The sequence below is a fragment of the Sphaeramia orbicularis genome, chromosome 10 (assembly GCF_902148855.1).
Source record: "Sphaeramia orbicularis chromosome 10, fSphaOr1.1, whole genome shotgun sequence".
In the NCBI taxonomy this organism is placed as follows: domain Eukaryota; kingdom Metazoa; phylum Chordata; class Actinopteri; order Kurtiformes; family Apogonidae; genus Sphaeramia; species Sphaeramia orbicularis.
The window spans coordinates 4600559-4620608 of record NC_043966.1 but is presented as its reverse complement, the minus strand read 5'-3'; the positions used below and the strand labels follow the sequence as shown (position 1 = coordinate 4620608).

Genomic DNA, 20050 nt, shown 5'->3' with positions numbered 1-20050 from the left:
GGAGCCTTCTGAGACCCACCTAGGCCCACCTGGCCCAACATGGACCCACCTGAAACCTAGCTGTACCAACATGGGCCCACCTGGACCCACCTGAGACCCACACAAACCCACCTGAGATGCACATGGACCCACCTGAGACCCACATGGACCTTCCTGAGACCTACATGGACCCACCTGAGACCCATATGGACCCTCCTGAGACCCATCTAGACCCACCTGAGACCCACATGGACCCTCCAGAGACCCATCAAGACCCACCTGAGACCCACATGGACCCTCCTGAGACCCATCTAGACCCACCTAAGACCCACATGGACCCTCCAGAGACCCATCAAGACCCACCTGAGACCCACATGGACCCTCCTGAGACCCATCTAGACCCACCTGAGACCCACATTGACCCTCCTGAGACCCATCTAGACCCACCTGAGACCCAGCTAGACCTACATGGACCCCCCTGGACCCACCTAGACCCATCTGCACCCACATGGACCCCCCTAACCCCCCCCCAGGTGACAGGGTTGATGTCCACTCATACTGTAGGTTTAACATCTACAAAAGACCTTCACGACTCGGTGACGGTGGATGAACGTGGGGTCAAAGGTCAAACCAAACGGCCTCAGGGGTCGATAAAGCTCCACTGGACCAACGATGGAAATGACCCGGAACCGACCAGGACTCAGACCAGGACTCAGACCAGGACTCAACCCAGCGTGAAGGACGAACCCAGCACCAGCACACAGGACACACGGCCCATTCCCAGCCACCGCAGCACCCCCCCCTTACCCTCAACCCCCCCACTCACTTACATATCCCCACCACCACTACCTTCCCTGACCACCCCCCCCCCCCACACACACACACACACACACACACACACAAACCTCAACACCCCCCCCCCCCCCCCCCCCTTCCTTCTTACCCACCTACCTCCCCCATTCCCCCCCCCCCTCCCCTTCCTTCTTACCCCCCTCCCTCCCCCATTTCTCCCCCCCCCCCTCCTTCTTACCCACCTACCTCCCCCATCCCCCCCCCCCTCCCCTTCCTTCTTACCCCCCTACCCCCCCCATTTCTCCCCCCCCCCTCCTTCTTACCCACCTACCTCCCCCATCTCCCCCCCCACTCTCCCTCCTCGTGGCTCATTTCCATGCTCGTGTCCACAGATTGCGGGGCTTCGCCGTGATTGGCTGTAGGCCCCGCCCCGTCCGTCCGTCCTGCGCTCTGATTGGCTGAGCTGCTGTTTTTTCTCTGATCGGATCCTTTTCTCCAGTTCGGTCTCAGTTCGTCGGATTCCACTGTGGATGGAGTTGGTTGTGTTTGTTCTGGGTTTTTCTGGGTTTTTCTTTTCTGATGAGTGAAGATGCAGAGTTTCCGCTTGGATGATTTTCTCGCAGGATGGATCGGCGGTGAGTGACACGTCCAGCGGGTCTGGGGGCTAAAGGGGTCCAGGTTGGGGGGTTCGAGTCCGTGTTCGGGGGGTTCTGGTTCGGGGGTTCTGGTTCGGTGGGTTCGTCTTTCTGCAGGTTTGCACGGATTAAATGTTTGTTCACGGATGTAAAATCATGTCGGTTCAGAAACAGCAGCTCCAGGTTCTGGTCTAAAACCAGATCCTCATGGATCCGGATCCACTGAAAACAATGGACCAGGATCTGTCCCCCCACCCAAACCCGGACCCAGACCCATAACCCTTTTTAACTGTTCAGTCCAAACCTGGGCTTTAATCCAGACTCATCCTTTAATTTCTGCACAAACACTGAAGTTTGTTCGGTGAGTTTTCCGCCGCTGGGGGCGCAGCTGAGCGCAGGGGTTTATGGGTAAACAGATGGAGGCCTGGGTCCAAGTCAAGCTGGTCCGGACTCAGAACCGAACACAGTGAAGGATCAGATCTGATGAGACCAGATTAAATGGAGAACAAATAAAACTAAAGCCTGTTCAGAAGATGATGAACTCCAGTTATTATTATTATTATTATTATTATTATTATTATTGTTGTTGTTACTATTATTATTATTCATTTTATTATTATTGTTATTGTTTTATTAGTGTTGATAATTCCTTTCCTCCCTTTTCTTCATCGTCCTCAGTTTAATCAAATCTTGTTCTGATTCTGATGAACAAACATCAAAACTGTTTATTTTCAGTAAAAGGATGAAAGTGTTAAATGTTCAGTCAGATCTTCAGTTTTTAACCTTTACATCAGATGTTTTAGATTCATTTGATCGACTTCATAAACTAGACATAAATGAACCTGAGCCTCCAGGGGGTTTTGTTCATTTACATGTAGGTTTTGTTTTTTTCTGATTCAGAACTAGTCTGACTTGGTTCAGTCTCTGCTTAATTTCCATCTTTGTGTTTTTGATTCCTGTCATCAGTGTTTTTCCGTCGTTCCTTCGAGTTAATATTTGTCTATTTTATTTCCTGGGTGTGGACTAAAACTATTGGAAGTAAAACCTCATAAACATCATCACGTTTCAACCCTTTTCATTCAAGTGTGATTCTTCTGTCATTTCAGTTCTTTTATTCATATTTAATTCAACCCTGAACTCATCATATCTGTATTATTTTCCCTTTTCTTTCTCTGTATAAACCTGTTTGTTCTTTGTTTCCTCTGGAGGTTCACTAGGAGTTAAATGTAAAAAAAATGCATCTCAGACCAACATGTGTCTCAGCTCCATGCTGTTTCCATAAAATGTCCAAAAATGTAAAACGGAACCAGATGTTAAAGTAAACATGTAGTTTGGGTTCAGAAGGAACAAAGAAAAGCATCAGCTGTGGTTGAACCTGAAGGACAGATTTGGACTTCCTTTAAATAAATATATACAGTACAGGCAAAAAGTTTGGACACACCTTCTCATTCTTCGCATTTTCTTTATTTTCATAACTATTTACATTGTAGATTCTCACTGAAGGCATCAAAACTATGAATGAACACATGTGGAATTATGTACTTACCAAAAAAGTGTGAAATAACTGAAAACATCTCTTATATTCTAGTTTCTTCAAAGTAGCCACCCTTAGCTCTGATGACTGCCTTGCACACTCTTGGCATTCTCTTGATGAGTTTCCAGAGGTAGTCACCTGAAATGGTTTCCACTTCATAGCTGTGCCTTGTCAGGGTTACTTAGTGGAATTTCTTGCCTTATTGATGGGGTTGGGACCATCAGTTGTGTTGTGCAGAAGTCAGGTTGATGCACAGCTGACAGCCCTATTGGACAACTGTTAGAATGCATATTATGGCGAGAACCAATCAGCTAAGTAAAGACAAACGAGTGGCCATCATTACTTTAAGAAATGAAGGTCAGTCAGTCTAGAAAATTTCAAAAACTTTGAATGTGTCCCCAAGTGCAGTCGCAAAAACCATCAAGCGCTCCAACGAAACTGGCTCACATGAGGACCGCCCCAGGAAAGGAAGACCAAGAGTCACCTCTGATGCTGAAGATAAGTTCATCTGAGTCACCAGCCTCAGAAATCGCAAATTAACAGCAGCTCAGATTAGAGACCAGATGAATACCACACAGAGCTCTAGCAGCAGACACATCTCTACAACAACTGTTAAGAGGAGACTGCGTGAATCAGGCCTTCATGGTCAAACAGCTGCTAGGAAACCACTGCTCAGGAGAGGCAACAAACAGAAGTTTATTTGGGCCAAGAAACCCAAGGAATGGACATTAGACCAGTGGAAATCTGTGCTTTGGTCTGATGAGTCCAAATTTGAGATCTTTGGATCCAACCGCCGTGTCTTTGTGCGACGCAGAAAAGGTGAACGGATGGATGCTACATGCCTGGTTCCCACCGTGAAGCATGGAGGGGTAGGTGTGATGGTGTGGGGGTGCTTTGCTAGTGACGCTGTTGGGGATTTATTTAAGATTGAAGGCAACCTGAATCAGCATGGCTACCACAGCATCCTGAAGTGACATGCCATTCCATCCGGTTTGCGTTTAGTTGGACCATCATTTATGTTTCAACAGGACAATGACCCCAAACACACCTCCAGGCTGTGTGAGGGATATTTGACCAAGAAGGAGAGTGATGGAGTGCTGCGCCAGATGACCTGGCCTCCACAGTCACCGGACCTGAACCCAACCGAGATGGTTTGGGGTGAGCTGGACCGCAGAGTGAAGGCAAAAGGACCAACAAGTGCTAAGCATCTGTGGGAACTTCTTCAAGACTGTTAGGAAACCATTTCAGGTGACTACCTCTGGAAGCTCATCAAGAGAATGCCAAGAGTGTGCAGAACAGTCATCAGAGCTAAGGGTGGATACTTTGAAGAAACTAGAATATAAGAGATGTTTTCAGTTATTTCACACTTTTTTGTTAAGTACATAATTCCACATGTGTTCATTCATAGTTTTGATGCCTTCAGTGAGAATCTACAATGTAAATAGTCATGAAAATAAAGAAAATGCAAAGAATGAGAAGGTGTGTCCAAACTTTTGGCCTGTACTGTACATACATGTATAAATAAATAAATAAATAAATATTTTGTCCGTCAGTTCAACAGGCTGATGTTTGGGTTCAGGAAGTGAATCAGAGTCAGAGGTTTAACGTCCTTCTGTTTTTTACTGACATCCTTCAGGACAATCAGACTGAATCAACTGGATCAGTCTGTGGTGGATTTGAACAAATGAACATATAAACATATATGAACAAATGAACATATAAACAAATGAGGCTGACTTTAATGTCTGCAGTTTTTCATCTTTCTCTCCTCCCTGAGCATTCATTATGTCTCTGTGTGTATATGTTGTGTATATGTTGTGTATGTGTTTTGTATATGTTGTGTTGTTTTTTTGTTGTGTATATGTTGTGTATGTGTTGTGTGTTTGTGTGTGTATGTGTGTGCTGCAGGTGCCTCCAGTGTGGTGGTTGGACATCCGTTGGACACAGTGAAGGTACGTGAACCCAAACATTCAGAGTCTGCATTAGAAGGAAACCAATGAAAACCTGCAGCTCAGTCAGTCCAGTTCAGTCTAGTTAAGGAGTTGCCGGTTCCATTCCTCCTGTGCTAGTTCAGTTGTCTGTTGTCTGGGTTGCCGGTTCCATTCCCTCCTGTGTTTTGCTGCAGACTCGTCTCCAGGCCGGTCAGGGCTACAGGAACACTCTGCACTGCGTCCTCAGCATCTACAGGAAGGAAACGGTGAGTGGACACATGGGCGGGGCCGATGTGGGCGGGGTCAACCTGAACCCAGAGCTGGGTCATAAAGTGTCCTGGGTTTCACTGGGGGTCAAAGGTCAACGCTCAGGACTCAGATGCTGTTACTACGATCTATTACTGGACTGAAACCAGGGGCGAGCAGGTCCTAAATCAGAACCAGATTGTTTTTTCTTTGTCGTTTGTTGTTTCAGTCAGTGGTCGAACCCCCTCAAACGGATCCTTCTAGTTCTTTTTGTTTCATCTGGTGTTTCTTTACTTTGGTGTTTCTTTAGTTTCTGTTTCCTTTCATTTGTTTTTAGTTTGTTTTTTTGTTTGTTTTTCTTTGTTGTTGGTTGTTTCAGTCAGTGGTCGAACCCCCTCAAACGGATCCTTCTAGTTCTTTTTGTTTCATCTGGTGTTTCTTTACTTTGGTGTTTCTTTAGTTTCTGTTTCCTTTCATTTGTTTTTAGTTTGTTTTTTTGTTTGTTTTTCTTTGTTGTTGGTTGTTTCAGTCAGTGGTCGAACCCCCTCAAACGGATCCTTCTAATTGTTTTTCTGCTGAAAACCTTAATGATACTCCAGTGTTAAACCTGCGTCTGTGGGTTGACGCTGACAGTGGTTCTCGTCTGTTGATGATCGATCGTCCAGCTGTGTTTGTGTTGTTTAAGCTCCGCCCCCTTGGGGCGCCCACAGACTGTTTCCCTCGGACCACCCCTATGACAGATGTTTTTGTTGTTTAGTGTCTGATTCTTTGCTGTGGTTCTGTTGGTTATGTGACGGCTTTAACCCCCCCCCCCAGGTGTCCGGGTTCTTCAAGGGCATGTCCTTCCCTCTGGCCTCCATCACCGTCTATAACTCCGTGGTGTTTGGCTTCTTCAGTAACGCTCAGCGGCTGATCAGCAAGTATCGCTATGGCGACGGGCGCCACCCCTGCGGCCTGTTGGACCTGACGGCGGCCAGCATGTTGACCGGGCTGGTGTCGGTGGTTCTGGGGGCTCCGGTGGACCTGGTCAAGATCCGCCTGCAGATGCAGACGCAGACGCTCCTGGCAGGTATGTGTGGGGGGGCGGGGTTCCGGATGGACCGCCTCCTGGTCCTGGTTGGTTCATGTGACCCTACAGGCCTGGATCCAGTCAGCTCCATCCAGCGTCTGAGCCACGTCAGCGGTTCCTCAGTCCGATCCCTGATGTTCTCCACATTTATCGTTTCATATTTGATTCACTGTGGACACATTATTTTTCACTTCAAAGGAGGATTTTCCTGCATTTGATTTAATTAAAATTTCAATGTTGATAAAAACTGAACGAGTCCAAAAGTTTTTCAGAAACAGAGGAAACTAGATCCACTGTCTGGATCCAGTGGGTTTTTCTGCTCAGTCAGTTTTTCTTTTTTTTATTCATTTTGTTCCTTTTATTGCCGATTTTCTTTATGTTTATTTATTGTTTTATACATTTTCTTATTCGCTTCGGTTTTCTTGCTTAATTTTATTTATTTATTTAGGTTGTTTTTGTTCAGTTTCTTACCTTTTTTTTTTTTTAATTCTTCAGTTTTGTTCAGTTTTTTTCTTTTTTTGTTAATGTTGCTTATTATATTTTTTTTTATTCATTTTTGTTCAGTTTATTCAATACTTTGCTTGTTTTTGTTTGTTTTTCATTGCTTATTTTATTTTTTGACTTTATTTGAGCCTGTTTTTTTTTTTTTTTTTTTGCTTTTTTTTCCACATTATTCATTATTTTGTAGGTTTTTTGGTTCATTTTGGGTTTTTCTGCTTGGTTTTGTTCATTTCCTTGCCTGTTTTTTTTTTTTTTTAAGTTTTGTTCAGTTTGTGTCTTACTTTGTTCGTGTTACTTGTTACTACTCTGTTTTTTTATTCATTTTTGTTCAGTTTATTCAATACTTTGCCTGTTTTTGTTCATTTTGTTGCTTTTTTTTTGTTTTTACTTTATTTGAGCCAGTTTTTTTCTTTTTTTTTTCACATTTATTATTTTGTAGGCTTTTTTGGTTCATTTTCGGTTTTACTGGTGAATCAGTTTTTCTATGTTTTATTCATTTTGTTCCTTTTTTTTTTTTACTGATTTACTTCATGTTTGTTTATTGTTTTACACATTTTCTTATTTGCTTTTCTTTATTTGGTTAATTTTTCTTTATTTTTTTGCCTTTTTTTTATTCTTCAGTTTTGTTCAGTTTGTGTCATACTTTGTTCATGTTAGTTATTATTTTGTTGTTTTATTATTCATTTTTGTTCAGTTTATTCAATACTTTGCTAGTTTTTGTTTGTTTCTCGTTGCTTATTTTATTTTTTGACTTTATTTGAGCCTGTTTTTTTTTTTTTTTTTACATTATTATTTTACAGGGGTTTTTTGGTTCATTTTGGGTTTTATTGGTGAATCAGTGTTGTAGAAGATGATGCTGTTTCCATGGTAACTGCAGACCCTCTGGACATCCAAATATGGTCATATCTGATGACCATGTATTTTACACCAATTATTTCCATGTATTGATAGAAGTAGTGGATCAACAGGTATTAAACAGTTTAGATCCGTAGATGGTTCTGGATGTTTTGATCCAGTCCAATCAGCTGATCAGTCGACACAGTCTGTAAAACCATAAAGTGACTCATGGTTGAATCATCGACCCGCTAACGGTTTGTTTTATTCGTTTACGGTCTGGTTTGTTTTTAACATCTGTCACTGACCTTTGACCTGGACCAGAATGAACTCAGACGGTGTTGGAGTTCAGCAGGTTCAGTTAGAACTAGGGCTGCTCGATTACAGAAAAAATAATAATCACGATTATTTTAGCAATAATTGAAATCACGATTATTAAAAATGATTATTTGTTAACCTTAAAGTTGTTTATTTTTTTTCTTGCACAACAATGTAAAATATACTCTTTAAACATAAATAAAGCTTTTAAATACTAAAACTAAGTATGTTCACTTTTGTACGAAACAAAAAAATCTTTGAATGCAAATAAGTATACTGTAAATTCAAGTCTGTTTCCTTTTGTAAACAAATAGTGCACTGGAATTAAACTGCTCTAGACTTGCCATAGAACTGGAGCAATAAAAAAAAAAAAACAACTCACGTAAAGTGCAAATTATAAATTCAAGTATGTTCAGTGTTGTAGCAGCTCGTGTAAAATGATATCTTGAAGGCAAAACATAGCGTTTGTCCAGTGGATTCACCATTTGTCTGAAGCCTGAGTTGTCAGTGGTGTTGATGGAGCACACACCTTTAACCAGGTCATGTTCAATGGAGTCCGTTATGTTTTCTCTCTGATGTTGATGAGTAGGGAGTTGCAGCGTAAAGAGATTCGGAGATTGAAGATTGCATTGAGGATGAAGTTGTAGACGGAGTTGTTTTTTTTGTGTTTTGGTTTTTCATCAGATTATCCTAAAGGTCACGGTGGTTCAACTTCAGATGGTTACAAAGGTTTCTTGTGTTAGCGGTCGGTGCGAACACAACTACCAAACACTTTTTGCACGTGATGTGTTTTTGCTCTTCATCTTCTTCATCAAACCCAAAGTGATTCCATACAATTGAAGTTGACTTGCCTTTTTTGTTTACCAAGCACTTCTGCTGCGATTCTCCTGCCATTTTTCCAGACCACTAGGTACAACTGTCCTGGTGGGGCGGAGCTGCCGGCTAGCTGGCAGCGGTAGCTTAGAGGGGGGCGGGGCCCAGCAGCTCATGGTAGCTTGCGTGCGCATGAATTAAAACTCAAAATTAATAATCGTTTTTTCTTGATTACATAATTTTTGTAATTGTTGAGTGTAATAATCGAAATCGTAATTGAATTTCAATTAATTGCACAGCCCTAGTTAGAACCACCAGGAACCACATGACACGGGTCTGCCAGGTCCACTCTGGCATGTGGACCTTTGACCCAGGTCAGGGTTCAGGTCCATCAGTGTCCTGACGGAACCAGGTCCTTTACATGTGTTCTCTGTTCTTCTGGTTCTAAACGTCATGAAGGAGTTGGTTTCACTTTTTCAGTTTGTTAAATATTCCACTGGACACACGGTCGTTTGAGTTCTGCTAAAGTCATTTTCCTGACGTTCTCCCCTGTCGTTCCCCCCTGATCCTCCCTCCCGATGTTCCCTCCGCATGTCCCCCCTCTGACATTCCCTCCTGACATTCCCCCCTGATGCCCCCCTCCCCCCCGTCATTCCCTCCTAATGTTCCCTCCTGATGTTCCCCCCTCACGTTCCTCCCTATCGTTCCCCCTTGTTGTTCCCCCCCGACGTTCCCTCCTGATGTTCCATCTTGTTCTCGTTTCCAGAGAACCTCCATCTGGCAGGTACGGTGCCTAGCGGTTCAGACGTTCCCCTGCGTTCCGTGGGTGTTCCGGTCCAGGGCGGGTACCGCGGGCCCATCCACTGCATCAGCAGCATCCTTCAGGCCGAGGGCGTCCAGGGCCTGTACCGCGGCGCCGGGGCCATGGTTCTCCGGGACGTTCCGGGGTACACGCTCTACTTCATCCCCTACACCATCTTCTGTGACCTGCTGAGGCCCGACGCCACCTCCACCCCCAACCCCTGCGCCATCTGGCTCGCTGGAGGCCTGGCAGGTACCGCCCACCGCCGCCACCACTACCACCACCACCGCCGCCACATGCATCTACATATGTAGTGGAGTTCAGGACAGTTAATTCTGCGGCAGTTAAACTCAGTCAACGTGACGTGGGTGTTTCTAAAGCAATTTTAAGGTGGTTTTAAGGTGTTTCAGAGACTGTTTTAAGGTGTTTTTTACAGCAGTTTTAAGGTGTTTCTGAGACTGTTTTAAGGTGTTTTTTACAGCAGTTTTAAGGTGTTTCTGGGACTGTTTAAGGTGTTTTTTTACAGCAGTTTTAAGGTGTTTCTGGGACTGTTTAAGGTGTTTCTGAGACTGTTTTAAGGTGTTTTTACAGCAGTTTTAAGGTGTTTCTGAGACTGTTTTAAGGTGTTTCTGAGACTGTTTTAAGGTGTTTTTAACAGCAGTTTTAAGGTGTTTCTGGGACTGTTTAAGGTGTTTCGGAGGCTGTTTTAAGGTGTTTTGTACTTCTCCGTCAGGGTCTATTTCCTGGGTCACGGCGACGCCAGCCGACGTGGTGAAGAGTCGGATGCAGGCGGACGCTCGGCTGCACAGGAAGTACAAGGGCATCGTCCACTGCATCGTCCACAGCTATAGGACGGAGGGCGCTCAGGTGAGTCCTAGACCACGCCCACACCACACCCAAACCACACCCACAGACGGACCAGGTACAGGAGAAACTTGATCTTTAACTGGACAGAAACAAAACCGTTCAACTTAGAATAAATAAACAGGAACCAAAGCTACGACACTCGACCCAGTTTATATTGGTAACATCCCCTCAGACACCCGGGTCCTGCTGAGTCCAGGACTGAAGACTCACGTGGTTCTGATGAAACCAGACTCTGGGACCGACCGCACAGCTGCTGTAAACACACATGGTTTAATCACTGAGACCTGAAACCTGAGGAAACCCTGGAACCCTCAGCAGGAGGGTCTTCTCTGAACTGGGTCACATGAGCAGGGACCGGGCCAGACCAGGATCTGGTTTCATCGTCCGCAGGAAAACAAACATGCGCCACGTTTGGACGCCGACGGTTTCAACGACTGTAAATAAAGACCGATCCGGGTCCTGAAAACCTCCAGGACGGTCATGTGGACCATGTGGACCGGGTCAAAGGGCAGTCGTGTGAAACCCAAGGAGTAGAAACATAAACAGAACCACAGAACAGAACAGACCAAATATGGATGTGGTGGGAATGAAGGGAATGAAGGGGTTAAAGACACGTTTTCATACAGAACGGACGTCTCTAACGGCTTTAATTTGACTGGATCCTAAACGTCGTCTCAGTCACAAGTTCTTTGACGTCAACAGTAAAAGTGTTGGTTGTTGGTTTCAATCCCCTTTAAAGTCAATAAAACCTCAGTAAACGTCTGTTGTTGTTTTTGCAGGTTTTCTTTCGGGGGGCGTCAGTCAACGCCATCCGTGGTTTCCCCATGAGCGCCACCATGTTCCTGACCTATGAACTGTCCCTTCAGTTCTTCAGGAGTTTCTGACCCGACTCGTCTGGAGGTAAATCTACACAAACCAAAGCTGCAATGAGGAGGCTGTCCCGCTGCACAGCGTCGTCATGGCAACTGTTATCATGGAAATGATGTTTGTTGGTGACGCGGGCCCTTAAAACCATCAAACAAACTGAAAAAGAAAGAACAGGAAAGACGTGTTCAGCCTCAAACATTCAGGACGGTTTTCAACTTTATTTAAAAACCACCAACGTTTATTTAAAAAAAAAAACACAAACGTCTGGTGTCAGTGAAAGACGGATCCCTGCCCTGGGACTGAACCGGGACCTGGACCCTGAGTCCTGAACGCATACAATCCCTGATATTACAACGTATACAGGTCCAGGACTCAGGGTCCAGGTCCAGGATCCATGTTTGTGTTGCTTCAACTGAACGTCCCTATAGAACAGGTGAATAGATTTCAGTTCTCTTTAACTGAACCTTCAGGCAGAGATCAGTGAGGAGCAGGGGCGGGGTTATTAGGAAGCTCCACCTACTTTTTAGCTGAGCAGCTGATTGGCCATGAGCTGTTGTGAAGGCGTGTCCAGCGTCTTCATCTTCATTAGTCATTTCTTCAAACATCTCTGACTAAACTACTGTCGGATTCGTTTCATATTTGGTTTCTTCTTTGGTTTTAGTTTATTCACAGCTTTGACAAATTTAGATTTTTGAGTTTTTAATGATTTTTTTTTTTTTTTTTTTTTTTTTTTTTAATATTCTAAATGTTCCTCTCCTTCTACTGGTCCATATGTTGATGGTTTGAACATGTTTGTAAATTTCATATATAGCTTCCTTGGGGAGTTCTGCAGTTATAGTTCCTATTGATCACTGATAGAAGTCATATATAGATTTGGCTCCATGACCTTTGACCTTTGACCGGTCACCAGTGTTTAGGGTCGACATCTACATGAATGAATATTATAACCACCTCTGAATGGAACCGGTCCAAAGCGGTTTGATCCGGTTCCTAGTTTGAGGTCCTGTAAAGGCCTGAGGTTCTACTGCACTGAAGGACTTTGTATTTGTTCTCCAGGTCTGGGTTCTACGAGGTCTGGGTCCTGGTCTGGTTCTGGATCACCTCCATCTACTGGACTGAACCTGAACCTGATCAGAATCTGATGGTCCAGATGGTTGGAAGACCACGACAAACGCCCCCACATGATGAAGATGAAGATGGAGATGAGAGCAGGTCACGTCCATCCTTTTATCAAGAACACGTTGACGTTCGTCTGAAACTAACGTGAAGAACCGGACCTTTTCAGATGGAACGTTTAGTTTGAGTTTTTAGTCAAAGTTCCATTTTTGTTCATTTAGTTCAATCAGTTAATTTAGTGTTTTTAATACAGAGTCACATCAGAACCAAAGGAGTGTGAGAACACTTTACATTTAGAACTGGACTAAAACACACTCTAGGTTTAAAGTCAGTGGAACCGACAGAACTGCAACCACACCATTTAACCTCAAAACATTAATGTGTTTGAACATGTCACATTCTGGGGTCAGAGGTCAGGGTTTAGGGGTCAGGGTTTAGGACTCAGAGGTCAGGGTTTAGGACTCAGAGGTCAGGGTTTAGGGGTCAGGGTTTAGGACTCAGAGGTCAGGGTTTAGGACTCAGAGGTCAGGGTTTAGGGTCAGAGGTCAGGGTTTAGGGGTCAGAGGTCAGGGTATAGGCTGTTTGGCTCCGCCCTCTTGAACATGATGTTTGTGTGTTTCTTATATTAAGAAAAGTCCGTTTTTAAGTTAATTTTAACTTCACTTGATCAAAGCCTTTAGTGTTTTTTTTTTTTTTAATGTTCGTTCGTCCGCCATTGTCTCACCGACTCAACAGTTACATAGTTCTTACCCATAATGCAACGAGGTTAAACATCCACCCAGATGTGGAGGTGACGCCTCTGGTTTTAACACGAACCGTTTCTGTTTCTTAAATGTATGTAATGAATCACAGATGTTCTTATGGAATGAAAAACCCTCAATCATTCATGACATTTTATATTTGTAGTTTTTTGGTATAAATACTTGTACATTTTTCACTGTAGATGATGGAGTTTCACCAGCGTCTCCATGTAAATAAAAGTGTTGAAACTGTGTCTGAGTCTGTTCTCCATGTGTCATGTGACATGTGTCATGTGACCGCTGCCACCAGTGGATGAATGATGATGCTGAGCACGAACCATATATAGAACATATAGAACATGGAATATATAGAATATATAGAACATACAGAAGATATAGAACATATAGAACATAGACAACATATGGAACATATAGAACATACAGAATATTTAGAACATACAGAACATATAGAACTTACAGAATATATAGAACATATAAAACATAGAACATACAGTATATATAGAACATATAGAACATACAGAATATATAGAACATACAGAACAGATAGAACAATAAAGGTCAAAGTCAGGTTTATTTCTAAAACACATTTCTAACATCACAGTGTCCAAAGTTCTGTCCAAGGATATAGTTTAAAAAAATAGAAGATATAATAAAACTAATAAAAAATATCTGGCTATAAAAGATAAGTTCTGCTAAAACTGATAAAACAGATACGCAATAATAAGATAAATGGTGTCTGACAACACAGGGTTATTCAAACAGAATGAACCCATTTCATGACTCATTGCTTCATTTCTCAAACACTGTCACAGAATGAGTCAGTGACCATTAGAAAGAGGAGTTTTATCAGTTCATGTTCCACTGACCTGCATGACCTGAAACACCCAAGAACACCAGCGTGGACTCAGTGGACGGTGGTCAGCTGATCCACGTCTGGGAGGAATCCTCTTATCGGACTGCTGTTGTCTGTGCTGCAGGTGGTGGACACACTGAACACTGGAACACAATACAAGTGGACTGTCAGTAGAACACTAGAACACAGGAAATACAAGTGGACTGTCAGTAGAACACTAGAACACAGGAAATACAAGTGGACTGTCAGTAGAACACTAGAACACAGGAAATACAAGTGGACTATCAGTAGAACACTAGAACACAGGAAATACAAGTGGACTGTCAGTAGAACACTAGAACACAGGAAATACAAGTGGACTGTCAGTAGAACACTAGAACACAGGAAATACAAGTGGACTGTCAGTAGAACACTAGAACACAGGAAATACAAGTGGACTGTCAGTAGAACACTAGTGACTCTGCTGCAGTTTCCTGTTGGTTTTCTGTATTCAAATATTGTCCAATGAAATCTGTTCATTCTTTCTGAATGACCCTGAAAAACAGAAGATAAAACGAATGGAAAGAAACAGACATGTATTAAATAGAGGAGTGTTCTACTGTTGTGTGTCCTCCTGTTGTGTGTCCTCCTCTTGTGTGTTCTCTTGTGTGTTCTCTTGTGTGTTGTCCTGTTGTGTGTCCTCCTCTTGTGTGTCCTCCTGTTGTATGTCCTCCTGTTGTGTGTCCTCCTCTTGTGTGTCCTCTTGTGTGTTGTCCTGTTGTGTGTCCTCCTCATGTGTGTTCTCCTGTTGTGTGTCCTCCTCTTGTGTGTCCTCTTGTGTGTCCTCCTGTTGTGTGTCCTCCTCTTGTGTGTCCTCCTGTTGTATGTCCTCCTCTGTGTGTTCTCCTGTTGTGTGTCCTCCTCTTGTGTGTCCTCTTGTGTGTTGTCCTGTTGTGTGTCCTCCTCATGTGTGTCCTCCTCTTGTGTGTCCTCCTCTTGTGTGTCCTCCTGTTGTGTGTCCTCCTCTTGTGTGTTCTCTTGTGTGTTGTCCTGTTGTGTGTCCTCCTCTTGTGTGTTCTCCTGTTGTGTGTCCTCCTCTTGTGTGTTCTCTTGTGTGTTGTCCTGTTGTGTGTCCTCCTCTTGTGTGTTCTCCTGTTGTGTGTTGTCCTGTTGTGTGTCCTCCTCTTGTGTGTCCTCCTCTTGTGTGTCCTCCTCTTGTGTGTTGTCCTGTTGTGTGTCCTCCTCATGTGTGTTCTCCTGTTGTGTGTCCTCCTCTTGTGTGTCCTCTTGTGTGTCCTCCTGTTGTGTGTCCTCCTCTTGTGTGTCCTCCTGTTGTATGTCCTCCTCTTGTGTGTTCTCCTGTTGTGTGTCCTCCTCTTGTGTGTCCTCTTGTGTGTTGTCCTGTTGTGTGTCCTCCTCATGTGTGTTCTCCTCTTGTGTGTCCTCCTCTTGTGTGTTCTCTTGTGTGTTGTCCTGTTGTGTGTCCTCCTCTTGTGTGTTCTCCTGTTGTGTGTCCTCCTCTTGTGTGTTCTCTTGTGTGTTGTCCTGTTGTGTGTCCTCCTCTTGTGTGTCCTCCTCTTGTGTGTTCTCTTGTGTGTCCTCCTCTTGTGTGTCCTCCTCTTGTGTGTTCTCTTGTGTGTCCTCCTCTTGTGTGTCCTCCTCTTGTGTGTTGTCCTGTTGTGTGTCCTCTTGTCCACCAGGTGGCAGCAGCAGCTCAGTGTTACAGCTGCAGCTTCAGTCAAACATTGGTCTGATGATGGTGTTGAAGTTAGGGTTAGGGCTGGGGAAAAAAAACTGCATATTTGGAGGAAAAAGTGGAAATATTATATAATCTAAAATAATTTGGAAGAAACAGCCATAAGACTGCAAGAAGAAAATTGACAATATTTGGAAGAAAAAAGTCCAAATGTTATGAAACTAAGATCAAGAAATTTTAAGAAGAAAAGGTGAAACTGTCTTCATCGATAAATCCTGTTAAATGATTATAAAATGAATAAAGTCTGAAATACTGAAACAATAATCCTCTGACATGGACGTAAATGTTCTAAATAAACTGAATAAAGACAAACAGATGCTGTGAACTCTTTATAAACTGGTTTTTTTATTAGTGTTAATGCATTTATTTCCAAAAGAATGATTCCTTTTCCACTGATGAGACAGTTTTACAGTGACTGGCTCCACACAGAATATATGACATGCATCTAAGAAGGAAGTCTGATCACAACGAAGCTTGGACACATTCTGAAGCTCCGCCCCTGAAAGGAGTTCACCCTGAATTCAAAGGAAAGACAGAGACCCAAACCCAGACCCAAACCCAAACCCAGTGGAACCAATAAAGGGACGTCCAGGTCAAAGGTCGTCCATCGCACCAACGTGTCTGAAGACGAAAAATCTGTCGAGGCGACATCCACAAATATTCTAGTGCAAATACTGACGAGACTGGAATGTACGGAAAGAGTTGAACCTCTGCGGTCCAACGGCGGTTCTGGACAGCGGAAGGATTCAGGCAGTTTCAGGTCAGAACATGTGACCACATCTGGACGACAGCGAGCCAGACGTCTGGGAGTCTGTTTAAGGGCAGTTTAAGTCTATTTAAAGGCAGTTTAGGTCTGTGTAAGGGCAGTTTAAGGGTACTTAAAGGGCAGTTTAGGCCTGTTTAAGGGGAAGTTTAAGTCTGTTTTGGTGGACATTTAAGTCTGTTTAGGGCAGATTAAGGACAGTTTTGGTCTTTTATGAAGGCAGTTTAAGGGCAGTTTAAATCTGTTTAGGGTAGCTTAAGTTTGTTTAAGGGCAGTTTAAGTCTGTTTTAGGGCAGTTTAAGTTTGTTTAAGGTAGCTTAAGTTTGTTTATGGGCAGTTTAAATCTGTTTAGCGTAGCTTAAGTTTGTTTAAGGGCAGTTTAAGTCTGTTTTAGGGCAGTTTAAGTTTGTTTAAGGGCAGTTTAGGTCTGTTTAGGGATAGTTTAAGTGTGGTTAGGGCAGTTTAATGGCTGTTTAAGTCTGTTTAGGGCAGTTTAAATCTGTTTGAGGGCAGTTTAAATCTGTTCAGTGTAGCTTAAGTTTGTTTAAGGGCAGTTTAGGTCTGTTTAAGGATAGTTTAAGTGTGGTTAGGGCAGTTTAATGGCTGTTTAAGTCTGTTTAGGGCAGTTTAAATCTGTTTAAGGGCAGTTTAAATCTGTTCAGTGTAGCTCAAGTTTGTTTAAGGGCAGTTTAAGTTTGTTTAGGGTATCTTAAGTTTGTTTAAGGGCAGTTTAAGTTTGTTTAGGGTAGCTTAAGTTTGTTTAAGGGCAGTTTAAGTCTGTTTAAGGGCAGTTTAAGTTTGTTTAGGGTTGCTTAAGTCTGTTTAAGGGCAGTTTAAATCTGTTTAAGGGCAGTTTAAATCTGTTTAAGGGCAGTTTAAATCTGTTTAGGGTATCTTAAGTCTGTTTAAGGGCAGTTTAAATCTGTTTAAGGGCAGTTTAAATCTGTTTAGGGTATCTTAAGTTTGTTTAAGGGCAGTTTAAGTTTGTTTAGGGTAGCTCATGTCTGTTTAAGAATAGGTTAAGTGTGGTTAGGGCAGTTTAAGGGCAGTTTAAGTCTGTTCAGGGCAGTTTAAATCTGTTTAAGGGCAGTTTAAGTTTGTTTAGGGGCAGTTTAGGTCTGTTTAAGGGCAGTTGAAGTCTGTTTAAGGGCGGTTTAAGTGCAGTTGAAGTCTGTTTTGACGGCTCACAACAACAGAAGATGTTTGAATCGTCCAGCTTTCGTCGTGACGGTGGCGTTTTACGGCTGTTTCATGTCTTCTTTCATCGTCCACGTCTTCCTTTCTTTAAATATATAGTTTTAAACCCCATTAAATGAATCCTTTTTGTCTAAAGCCCTACTTTTTACACGACAACTGAAAATGCACGTCGCTCCACGAACACTGAAGAATCTCATGCAGCGGAAGGACTGACGGTGACGTGGACGAGCGGCGGACGGACTGATGCATTCAATGACATGTCGTTTATAGCCCTTTTCAAAGGCAGTTCACTGCTGTGACGCCTCGACACGAGTCTATTCACACGGACGATGAGGACTTAAGCCTCGTCAGGGGTTCACGATCCTGGTCTCTGACAAACCCCGACTCGCTTCAGTCCACGAGCTGACGATGAAACAGGACGTGAGGGTGACTCGGACGGTCGACGGATCTGAACACACACACATAAACTGAGGTTCGTCTGATAAACACAGGATGTTTGACACTGAATATTAGTGAAACCCTCGCTTCAGTGGGGTTTCATTGCACCATCCCTGTTTCTTCTGTTACTTTGAAAAGTTTTGAACCACGAACGTTCCCTTTTTAAGACCTGGATCACACAGGAGGAGTTGAGACCAAACATCGTAATAATCAGGCTTTGGTTTTATCTTTAGGGTTTCATATGTCCACAAATTTAAATAATGTGACACAGGCGATGAGAAAACATGAACTTTATACATTAGTTTAAAGTTGTTAAAACATGACGCAGTCAACAGTCAGACTGTTTTCACACAATGACTGTTTGGAGAATTAACGTGATCTGGACGGTCCTTGAACACATCCCTCCTCATGTGACGTCTTTCCAGCCAATCAGATTCGTGGACGATGACCTGGACTTGTGTTCCGTCGCTGATCATGTCTTTACGTTTAAGGTGTTTGTATCGAACAGGTCAGCGTGTTATTCACCTGGTGGAGTAATGCTGACAGTTTTCAGAGAGGTGGGGCTTAAATCTGTGATTGACAGCTGTAATGACCAATCTGTGACAGGTTCCTGGGTGTATTTAGTCGTGGATGTGGCCTTCAGCTGTGGATCTAAACGTCCGTCCTCTCTCCTCGTGGTCGTCTTATGTTTCCTATCGGTACTGTTTTTGGTTTTTCAGTCTAAACTCCGCCTCCTGTGTGACCTCGGCCTTCGTAAACCCCTCCCCCCGGACGATGAAGACCGCGGGCCGGTGCACCGCTGGGCCGGTCCGATCCGGTCCGGTTCTGGATCCAACTCACAGGTTCTGTTGCGTGTGTTTCAGTCTTTTGACTTTTGGCGTGTTCTTCTTTACATCTACATGCTCAACATCTTAAAGGAATGTGTTAAGTATATACTTTCGTCTGCGTGTGCACAAACGTATTCAAAGACACATTAACATGTATAAAGCAGGACTAGTGACGTCACAGACACACACATAGAAACACACACTTACAGTAACATCGTCCAACATCGACACCGACAACAATGGCTTGTTTTTTCTACATCATCATCATCTCTGCGTATACTTTAGTAAACATGAAAGATACAAGAATGGTCCGGACGTACAAACACGTAAATGTAAATAACGTTTCTCTAGTTTTTACAGAAAACAAACATGTTGAAATATTCTCTTTTTATCATTTTCATTATTGCGATCTAAACAATATGGCTTTGTCTAGTGAAAAGTCCTATCTGAGCTAGAAAATGAACCCAAAGGAGAATGTTCGACAGTGTTTACGACAGTTTCATCGTTAGTCGTATCAATAATTAAAGTTACTCTAAGTTACAAACTGACAGACATTGCGTTGTCGTACACTGTCGCAGAAAACCAACCACTGAAAAGCCACCGGATCATTTAAGAACATGCTCTGTTTTATCGATAAATGTCCATTTGTTTCACTAAATAGAGGTCATTTCATTTACAGGACGTCTACTTCAATGATAAACCACAAGTCACTAGGATGTTGGTTACGAGATGCAGGAAACATTGATGAGACGCCGCCGTCCTCGGCTCCGCCCACAGTTAAAGGATGTGGTTTAATACTTGGTGGACGTCCAGCGGCGTCTTCGCTGAACGCCGACCGTGTACATGCAGCCACAAAGAAATAGTAAGGACTCGCCAGTATTTCTTTGGTCTCGATGTTGTTAAATTCAGTCAAAGTAAAGTTCATGATGCGTTCGAGGACGAACGGTTGCATTAAAACAAACTGGCAGCACATTCATAGAAAGACCACCCAGTAAAAACACAAACATGTCCTGGCGTTTTGCATTCATGTGTGAAGTGAAGGAAACATGAAAAAAACAAACAAAAAAAACACCAAAACACATTTAAAATAAGAGACGACGACAGCGATGAGTTCAAGTGCTTCTAGTTGGATCTGATCAGATGCTGCAGATTAACCCAAACGTTAGCGTCGA

General features: G+C 43.3%; 1 protein-coding gene and 1 long non-coding RNA gene across 4 annotated transcripts; both read left to right on the top strand.

Moving 5' to 3' along the window:
• The first annotated feature begins 1260 nt into the window (after window positions 1-1260).
• On the top strand, window positions 1261-13295 carry slc25a48 (solute carrier family 25 member 48). Of its 2 annotated transcripts, none has more exons than XM_030144752.1 (8): window positions 1261-1406; window positions 4849-4892; window positions 5066-5137; window positions 5934-6186; window positions 9419-9706; window positions 10188-10321; window positions 11101-11221; window positions 12261-13295. In XM_030144752.1, exons 1-7 carry the CDS (start codon window positions 1361-1363, stop codon window positions 11203-11205), a joined length of 942 nt encoding a protein of 313 aa, XP_030000612.1. In that variant the 5' UTR covers window positions 1261-1360; the 3' UTR covers window positions 11206-11221; window positions 12261-13295. The 2 variants fall into 2 exon arrangements, with proteins under 2 accessions (XP_030000612.1, XP_030000611.1); XM_030144751.1 differs by having other exon boundaries at window positions 12245-13295.
• A 3802-nt stretch (window positions 13296-17097) lies between these two features.
• On the top strand, window positions 17098-17764 carry LOC115427163 (uncharacterized). 2 transcript variants are annotated; one of them, XR_003936445.1, is made up of 2 exons: window positions 17098-17368; window positions 17450-17764. It is a non-coding gene; the product is annotated as an uncharacterized LOC115427163 (long non-coding RNA). The 2 variants fall into 2 exon arrangements; XR_003936444.1 differs by lacking the exon at window positions 17098-17368 and adding an exon at window positions 17378-17398.
• Window positions 17765-20050: the final 2286 nt, after the last annotated feature.